The sequence below is a fragment of the Oncorhynchus keta genome, chromosome 10 (assembly GCF_023373465.1).
Source record: "Oncorhynchus keta strain PuntledgeMale-10-30-2019 chromosome 10, Oket_V2, whole genome shotgun sequence".
NCBI classification, from domain to species: domain Eukaryota; kingdom Metazoa; phylum Chordata; class Actinopteri; order Salmoniformes; family Salmonidae; genus Oncorhynchus; species Oncorhynchus keta.
This window is the reverse complement of record NC_068430.1, coordinates 21632404-21642472: the sequence shown is the minus strand read 5'-3', so window position 1 is coordinate 21642472 and position 10069 is coordinate 21632404. Positions and strand designations below refer to the sequence as shown.

Genomic DNA, 10069 nt, shown 5'->3' with positions numbered 1-10069 from the left:
GGCCTTCAAATCTCTCAGTGGTTTCTCCTTGCTATTCTGTCTCCATCTTATCCATCCAGTCGAGGATATCATCATCTTCAGTGAAGAGTAGTCCACCCAGTCTTGCCACACCTCTGGTGGTGGGAAACATTTCCGTCACCTGCCAGTAGAGTGCTTGTCTGAAATGGGTGAAGGGCAGTTCCACTCTCGTGTTCAGTGAATTATCCATGCTCTCTCTCCTCTCTCAGACAACCCTCCTGGTACCATCCGAATCCCCTCCTTGTCTCGGCTCTTCCTCCCTCTGGTCCTGAAGACCAAGCACCTGGAGCTACTAGTTAGTTTGGGAGTAGTGGATAAATTCCTTTAAACCTATCTCCGCAGTTGGTGGGGGTTGGTGGAGCATATGGTGGAGCGCTGCATTCTATAGGAAACTTCTCTGTCTTGACTGAGGCAGGGTCTTTAATCTTTGTCAATTCCTTTTCCAAACAGGTAGCTTTCTGTTGAGTCCAGAATAGGTCACCCTCAGTTTTGAACATCGACAAAGCAGCCACAGAAAATAGGGTGAATTTTTCTCTTTTTTTCTTTCCCATGGTCTTTTTTTTTCGTGTCTTCTTTTCACGATGTCCTGCACATGTTGATATTTGGTTTTATTAAATGACCCGTCCGTAGGCCATCTATATTCAGTGGCGTCTTTAGTCCAATCATGCCTTTTCATGAAAACCCAGGTTGTCTTTTTTCATAGTGTGGTACTTCCCAATTAAAAACTGTAGCGGGGTGGCAGGCTTTCATTGTGACCGGCCCCCTCAGACAACTCTGATCTCCCGTCTGCCGTATCTCCAAAATGTTTTTTTTTATTTTTTTTTTATTTTTTATTATTATTGTAGTATTTTTCTCTATTTTAAATTGTTTTTATTTTTTATTATTTTTAATTAGGCTCTACTTGTAATGTGAATACAGATAAATGAATGCAAAATAACCCTATATGTGTATAGTCTATCCCTTAACTCACATAAGTGTATTTAAAGCAGGGTATTTGTTATGCAGGTGAGTGAGGACCCAAAAGCGGTTTAACAGAAACAGAGTCTTTTAATGTTCAAACACAGGGAAAACATAAATCCTCTTCAGATGTATCGGTTGACTAGTCCCCTTCTAGCAGTAGAGGAGAATAGCAGGGCTAGCTGCAACTGACTGCAGGTCCCTCCGGGTAGGCGCGGGCCGTAGAGGACAGAGGCACCTGATCAAACGCAGCATCTAATGCAGAGGCAGATTACGACAGGACAGAACAAGGGCGAAGCAAACGAGAATCCGACAAAGACAGAAGCAGAAACAGAGAGAGAAATAGAGACCTAATCAGAGGGAAAAGAGGGAACAGGTGTGAGAGAGTAAACGAGGTCGTTAGAGGAGAATGAGGGACAGCTGGGAGAAGGAAAGGGACCATAGAGAAAGAGAGAGATAGAGGGAGAGAAGGTAACATAAAACGACCAGCAGTGGGAAACGAAGAGAAGAGAAAGAACAGGAACAAGACATAACATGACAATACATGACAGTATTAAGTAAATGATAACAGAATACCATGTAATGTATGGGTGGTGTAAAATAATCGTCCTCTATGGAGCAACCACAAAATAGTAAAGGGTTCAAGATGACTTATAGCTGGTATAAACTTTGGTGTAACCTCCACAATAATCCTAGTAACTCTGTGATAACCTTCTCCTTCCAAGGGAGAAACTATTACTTCAAAACTATTTATTTTTAAAATAACATGGGTCAGTAACACACGGGTAGGTCTATTTCCTAATACAGCAAGGGTGTATGCATTAAGGTTCATACCTCCACAGGCAACTCTTCGAGCATCTGATCCGAATGTCCACTCAGTTAATTCAAATACACAGGCATTATATTGTTTATGACTAACTCCTGATTTAATGTCCCACCCTCCAGCCATACCACACAGAAGACATGACACAAAGAACAATTACAAAATACATAGAACAATTACAGAATACCTTATCAGAATAATCTCAGCAATCGGCGTTTACACTTGGAATTTCGCCCTAAATCCTATCACCAAGTGTCATCACAATAATAACAATTGGAGTTTATACTTGTGCATGTTGTGTAGTAAGCTGTTAGTAGCCCATGTGCCTCACCCTAATAATTCGGTCTATTTTCACCAATGCGGTATTGTAAACACATAGTAGTTGTGGTGCTTGGCTTGCATGTGCAAATTCAGCACACACAACATTCTATAATAGATTTGTGTTATTTGACACGTCAAATTAAAAGCTTTTTTAACGTGTCAAATAGTGTTATATAACGTACATCTTTTTTGACACGCAAAGATAGAAATGGCGTTCAATGTGCCTCACCCTAATAATTTGGTCTATTTTCACCTCCTGTTCTAACTTGGTGGTGACTATAACCTATAACCTGTTTCAGAGAAATGTAATTATTGAATATTGTAAGAGTTGTCATTGTCTGATTATATGCCCCATTTATTTATCCTATGTTTCTGACTTGTACAGGGAGAATACTATAAGAATGGCCCATGTTCTGAATTCTGTCGCTGTACATTTCAAAAATGCTGAACAAATAGTTAAATTGACTACGTCCGTCGTCGCTCGCTCATTAATGTCTTAATCGAAATGACGGATTGCATCTTATCCGCTTGTCATCCCCTTATGCCATAGTTTGTACATCTCAATTGTCAGTAGAAACCACATTTGTTTATGCAAGTCTGCCTTATCAGCTATGTTTTTTAAAAGGCAGTAAATGAGGCTGAATGAACTGTTTCGCTGCCAGACAAGGCTCCGCTGATAGCCAGGTATAGCAGTGGTAAGGTGTTGGGACTGCTGTTGGGACAGCTTTATGTAGGCCCTAACAGTTTGTAGGCACCATTTGTTACTGTAAAATAGTTAGGTGCTGGGTTTTAGGCTGGTAGCAACCACCATAGTGTGTCCGTTCAGAACATGAGGAAGCAGTAGTTCCAGATCAAGGATTTAATGATCCACACACACGCATACAACACTTCTCTCTCTGATACTAATTGTGGTTATTTAGCTGCATGCACAATAACATCAGAAATAAAAGCAATTTCTTCTGAGGAGGTAAAATAAGCAGGAGAGAAAAACAGCTTATATAGACTGCCTGAGGCTCTGCCTCGTCCCTGTCCCGGGACAGAAGACTGCTTATTGGCTAATAAAATTATGATGATTGGCGTGACCTCATTCCAATAGGAAAACCAAAAGAAAGTTGGGGTCTTGGAAAGGAGATGAGTTGGCCGTTTGAACAGTTACTATTATAGTGCAATGTATGTATTGTTTAGTGTTGTGTAGTGTAGTGGCTTTGCTGGCATGCATCCCACTTTTTTTTCCCCCCACCAAGATTTACATGATAAAATCGCCACTGATAACAACATTTTTGAATAATAATATTGAGCAAGAACGTCTTCATTTTCAGACCCTCTCCCAAGGTCTCAAATCCAAAATGCTGGAGTACAGAACCAAATTAAAAGTTGTAGCTTCACTGTCCAAATAAATATGGGGCAGCGGCGTAGCCTAGAGGTTAGAGCGTTTGACTAGTAACCGAAAGGTTGCAAGATCAAATCCCTGAGCTGACATGGTATAAATCTATTGTTCTGCCCCTGAACAAGGCAGTTAACCCACTGTTCCTAGGCCATCATTGAAAATAAGTATTTGTTCTTTAACAGACTTGCCTGGTAAAATAAAATATGTAGTGTTTGACCTTCATTTTCTAGTCTTGTCTCTATTGGGGGAAATAAATATAGTCTCCTTATAACAGTGTTTTGCATCTCAGGTGATGGGGGCTTTGTGGTCAGAGGTATGGCCCCAGTTTACGTCCAGGCAGTCGATCCTGGAAGCCCTGCTGCTGCTGCAGGGGTTAAGGTAACACAAACATAGTGCCACACACAGTAATATATTAATATGTAGGCCTATTTTTTGTGACATTCTCCTGATTCTTATTGTACGCCTAAGTGAGTCAGGTGAATGGGCAAAGCATTCTTCACCTGGATTACTGCCAGGTCACCAGGCTGGTGATGACCGGACCTCGCACTATTGTGTTGGAGGTCATGGAACCAGAAGTACCTTCAAAATTCTCCAAAACCTGCCCCAGAAATCTCCTGAACTAGCTAAACTATTGTGTTCTGTGTTTTTATTTTAGATTTGTACAAATTGATCTGTAAAGCTATATATTGATCTGTGAGATACTACTTCCAATTTCTTGGGAGTCTCTTGAAAAAATAAATATCTGAGTGCAAGGCTTTGTTGTTGAGCATCCATGCTGTAGATTGTTTAGTTAAATAGTATTAGCCTATTCATGGTGGTGGCTACAGTTGCTAACCTAGAGAAAAATTGGCAAAACTAACTAAAACTATATCACAGGGTCAGGGTGTATTAGCCTAGTCAAATACTTTTTATAACTAGCTCATTGTTCTGTCTGTGGCCTAGTCTTCAATGGGCCCACATGTCGTGGAATAGATGGGTGGGTCCAGTCAAAGTAAAAATATATGATGCTTTTGGACCACTTTCCTTGATTTTACACCCAAGAAACATAGGTGTGACTTTTGAAACAATTAGATACTCCGTACTAAGGGAAGCACATATCTCAGAAAAAAATATTGTAGATTTAAAACTTATCCCCCCAAACATTCACTTCCGTCTTTTCCTCCTCGCCATTTTGGATTGACTTGGCTCGGGTTAGTTGGGAACGTTCAAGAGAAGTGCTGATGATTGTCGGATTCAATTGTAACAGTCTAATTGGCCATGTATGTTGTAAAATATGTACTAGAAATCCACCCAACATATCGTGGCTATTAGCTAGCAATTAATTTAACGTATATTGCAGACATTTTGCTAACTAGCTAAACAGCACCACCGGCTTGGCGAGGACGAACAACAACCGCATCATTGAGTTGGATTCATTTGTTAGCCAACGAGCTACCGTTTCTTGTTAGCTAGCATTTATCTCAGCAAACCATTTGGGCAGCCAGTTTTTGTGTGGTTGGGTTCGGAGACATATCAGGTAAGATTGGTTAGAGTTGAGGCGCAGCATTTTGTATAACTAGTTATGGCGGCAAGTTAACGAGCGAACAAACATGCCTGGCTATCATCGGCTAACTAGTTGTTCGGCTAGACGTTGGCTAGCTACTGCATGCTAGCCAGTTCGCCTTTTGCTAAACTGACGCTAGCTAACAAATAAGGTATCTAACAAGAATCCATTGTGTATTTTCTTTACCTCTCTTCATAATGATTGCTGACATTATAACGTTAGTTAGATAACCAACCTTTGACAAAGGATTTGTAACTAACCATCAGATCTAAGTGATGTTAGCTAGCTAAATTCGCTAACGCGTTAGGCCCACATTCGCTTTTTAGTCTTAATTTAAGGTTAGTCATAAGGCTAGCACTGTGGTTAGGTTTAAATTCACTTAAAGATAAATTGTGATTTTGTGGCTATGGTAAGTAGTGACGGCCGCATAGCTACATAAGGACGTTTCAGCTGTACAGGAAACCAATAGATGAGAACGTTTTCCCAAAACTGAAGTCCCATGTCTGTGCCAATCAATGCTGTTTGTGATTTATAGCTATGATAATAATATATGCCATTTAGCAGACGCTTTTATCCAAAGCGACTTACAGTCATGTGTGCATACATTCTACGTATGGGTGGTCCCGGGAATCGAACCCACTAACCTGGCGTTACAAGCGCCATGCTCTACCAACTGAGCTACAGAAGGACCACTGATCTTCGAATGCAAATAATCTTCACGTTATTGCCAAGTACCTCAACTCCACGACGATTTCATCTACGGAGTTGAATGTAGACTATCGTTTTTTTATTACCTTACAACGCATTCGAGTCTCTATGCAGTCGATACGTCAAACATTACAATGTTTGTCCTCTATTTACGTGCATTTCTTTGTTTGCTGAAATGCATACTTTTTAACAAGACGTTAATGAAGTAGCTACAACCAGCTCTAAGATGCCAAGTCAGCACGAATGCGCATGTGCCAATTAAATCTCAACATGGTAACGGTTGTATTTGATGATTTATTAAAACGTTTCAACAAACAAACGCTCGCAACATCAGAGGATAAATTGGTACACGGTAAGGGTTTAAGAATACGTTTTTTGTATTGACTTCATAGCAAGTCAGTGGTTCGTTTGAAAAAAAAACTAGTCAGATCAACCCTGGATAAAATCATCATGGAGTTGAGGTACTTGGCTAGCTTTGGGTATGAGCAGGCCATATGAGTTTGACATGAGTAGTAATAGAATTCTCTGTCATTTATTCTTGCAGTCTGGAAAGATGTATCAACTCCCTGTGAACAACCTCACTAGGATACGGAGAGCAAGGAAACAGGTGAAGGCGGCACTTTGTGACATTGGGCTGGAGTACTGTAAGGAGCAAGCGGAGGTGAGAGAAAATAAAACAAGTCATAGCTTTTACCTATCACTGAGGTTTTAGTGTGGTGTGTGTGCCTAACGTAAGTTTCACTCATATTTTTATAGTAATTTGTGCTTCCGAAAAAATTGTGGTAGAAATTAATAGGCATATAATCTAATTTGACAAGTTCCAGCATACAGTACTGTGATTTCTGATCAGAATAATTGTCCCTCTCACATAGGACCTCAAAGAATTTTGCCCAGATGAGAACTATGTGAAGAATACTCTCTGTCTGGAACTTTGTTCATGGGATCCGACATTCTCAAAAACACAGGTAAATGACTCACACTAGAAAAGGGACAAGATAATTAAGTTGATTACCCCTTATGGGGGCGGCAGGGTAGCCTAGTGGTTAGAGCGTTGGAATAGTAACCAGAAGGTTGCAAGTTCAAATCCCCGAGCTGTTCTGCCCCTGAACAGGCAGGTAACCACTGTTCATATGCGGTCATTGAAAATAATAATTTGTTCTTAACTGACTTTCCTAGTTAAATAAAGGTAAAATAAATGTTTTAAAAATTCTGGGGCTTGGAATGATTATAGTGCTGCTTTGTTTGTCACAATCATAAATACAACTAGTTTTGGATAAAGGAGTAACCATTTCAGTTTTGTAAATGTGATTACAAAGTTCGAAAAATGTAACAACGTTATTAAACTCGCCTGTGTATATATATATATATAATATTTTTTTTTTACAGGAGTACCGGTCAAAACCTTTCTGCTGCACAGAGTGCAACTTCTCTTCCAAGTACTACTCGGGCTACAAAAACCACTTCCGAAATGTCCACAGGCACAACTTTGAGAACCGCATCCTGCTCAACTGCCCTTACTGCACCTTCACTGCGAGCAAGAAGACAATGGAAACGCATGTCAAGGTCTTCCACATATCTAGTGTGGCACGTCAGGGTCTAGGGGGCTACCAGGGGGCTGCTGTGGGGGCAAATAACAAGGTGGAGAAGGCAATGTACTATTGCAAGAAGTGTAACTTCCGGGACCCTCTGTACAATGTTGTGCGAAGGCACATCTACAGGGAGCACTTCCAGCATGTGGTCTCACCCTATGTTGCCATGGTCTCAGAAACATCAGTCAAAAATGGAGCCAATGCTGTCAACGGCAACAACATCCTCTGTAAGCGCTGTCAGTTCTCCACCCGTAGTTATGAGGCGCTAGTGCAGCATGTCATTGAATATCATGAGCGCATTGGCTCTCAGGTGACAACCATGATTGGACATGCTAATGTTGTGGTGTCCAGACCGCAAAGCTATGGGATGGCCCAGAAGGGTTCTGTGATGACTGGGGGTCGTACCCTGACGTCTGAACAGGTTAGCCATATGGTAGGGGTCCATCTAAAGCAGGGACCTACTGGACTAAAGAATGTGACATGTCAGTCCTCTATTGCTGGCCAGCGTTTGACCATTCCTGGCAATGTTGGTTTGGGAGAAGGTGCTAATGCTAGTCTTACATCCCAAACACAGAAGTGGAAAATGTGCACGGTCTGCAATGAGCTCTTCCCTGAAAACCTGTACAGTGCTCATTTTGAGAAGGCACACAGGGCTAAGAAGGTATGGGCAATTGCCAAGTATATCATGAAGATCCACAACTTCACCAGTAAGTGTTTGCTTTGCAACCGATATCTGCCTAGTGACACATTGCTTAACCACATGCTGATTCATGGGCTCACCTGCCCACAGTGTCATGCCAGCTTCAATAATGTGGAGAAAATGCTAGATCATGTGGGGCAGGCTCATCCAGATGACTTTGTTGGTCCTCCAGCCGCCTCCCCGCTTACTTTCGACCTCACGATTGGGCAGGCTAAGAACAAAATCATACAGCTTATTGTTATAACCTATAACATGAAGGAACCTGTAGCTGCTCAGGAGCAGTCTATGGCTTCCCATGCCCAGAACAGCTTCCACACTCCAGTGAAGAGTATGCCTTCAAAGATGCCAGTGAATAAGAAAGACATGCTTGCCAGAAGTCAAGCCACTGTATCTGGCAGCAATGAGGTTGGCAAGACCTTATGTCCACTATGTTTTACCATCCTCAAGGGTCCTATATCTGATGCCTTGTCACAGCATCTGAGAGAACGACACCAAGTGCTTCAGACAATGCACCCTGTGGAGAAGAAGATGACATACAAGTGCATCCACTGTTTGGGCGTCTATACTAGCAACATGGTGGCCTCCACGATCACTCTGCACCTTGTGCAGTGCCGAGCTGTGGGAAGGGCCCAGAAGGGCCTGGGACCAAAGTCTGCCTTGACACTCAACTCCTCTGGTGCAGGGTTCTTAAAGCGTCAGCTACCCTCCCAACCCATGTCTGGCTCCAAGAGGATGAAGATAAAAAATGATGTATATTCCCCCATGAGTATGGACAAGCCAGGGGAGGCTGTGGATCTAGTGTTGGACCCTAGGAACTATGAGCACAAGACTTATGAAGCACGCAAAGCCTTCCTCACGACCTATTTCAATCGTTGCCCCTATTTAACTTCACAGGAAGAAGAGAAGCTGTCTGCAAGCCTGTGGCTCTGGAAGTCTGACATTGCCAGTCACTTCGCTAATCGACGGAGGTCATGTGAGGGAGATTGTGAGACCAGGAAATTGAAAGTGCTACTTGGCTTTGACATGCAGGCACTCAAGGGACTGAAGCATGACATGGACTTTGAGGAGAAAACCAAGCTCCCCATCACATCAGTGGAGAAGGCCTTTAAGTCTAGGCCGGCACTTAACACAGACCAAAGAAAGCAATGCGAGACCATTAACTGTACCCTCAAGCTAAGTACTTACACAGAACCCATATCTATTGACTCTTCTGATAGTGAGTCGGAACCAGAGGACTGTTCCATTGAGAATGGGCAAGTTGACACACCAAAATCTGTGGATGTCACGTCTTAAGGAAAATCAAACCTGCCAGAAGAGAACTCTACAAGCATTTGAGGGGCCTAAAATAGAGATGGGCCCTTATCAAGATGGTTGATCAAAAACCTGAATCACCTTCTGTTAGTTTACTACAGACTCTAGGTCTAAATAAGGTGCCTTGGGTTGGTAAGATGATGCATCAAAATGAGAGCAGCCTAAAAGACCTGCGGTACAGGGGAAGCATGAGGGTTTGGTGCAGGTAATCCTTACACTGCAGTTCTTCAGTTATAGGAAAGTCAGGGAAGGTAGGGGAGACTGACAGGACAAATTAAGACTTCATAAAGTCAGTGGGATGCTCAGTTTAAGTAAATAATAATTACTCATTCATAAATTAGGAACTACACAAGTATAGAAAATAGCTGTTAAAACTTCTGGCTCCAGATAAAGGTATGCTGAAATGGTGCAAAAGAAAATGTATGGTGTCTGTAGCTAATATTGGTGGGAACATTGTACATATTTAGTAGGCCTACATTAGATTATGCATACATTTAGACTGTCAGTTTTAAGTAAAATTCAAAAACTTTCACTTCTTATAGGCATATGGATTGTCCTCCCATATGATGTATTATTGTCATTTCAATTTTAGAGATAGCAGGGTAACATGTATACATACCTATGTTCACTTTTGTTTAAACAAAGAAATTGGTTTAATAAAGCTTTTTCAAAGAACCTTCATTTGACTAACACTATATAATGTTTTTGTGCC

General features: G+C 41.7%; 1 protein-coding gene across 4 annotated transcripts; it reads left to right on the top strand.

Moving 5' to 3' along the window:
* Nucleotides 1-4635: 4635 nt before the first annotated feature.
* adnpa (activity-dependent neuroprotector homeobox a) lies at nucleotides 4636-10038 on the top strand. Of its 4 annotated transcripts, none has more exons than XM_035777367.1 (4): nucleotides 4636-4765; nucleotides 6302-6418; nucleotides 6630-6722; nucleotides 7144-10038. In XM_035777367.1, exons 1-4 carry the CDS (start codon nucleotides 4727-4729, stop codon nucleotides 9337-9339), a joined length of 2445 nt encoding a protein of 814 aa, XP_035633260.1. In that variant the 5' UTR covers nucleotides 4636-4726; the 3' UTR covers nucleotides 9340-10038. The 4 variants fall into 4 exon arrangements, with proteins under 4 accessions (XP_035633260.1, XP_035633262.1, XP_035633261.1 ...); XM_035777369.2 differs by having other exon boundaries at nucleotides 4646-4696; XM_035777368.1 differs by having other exon boundaries at nucleotides 4664-5022.
* The last annotated feature ends 31 nt before the right edge of the window (nucleotides 10039-10069 follow it).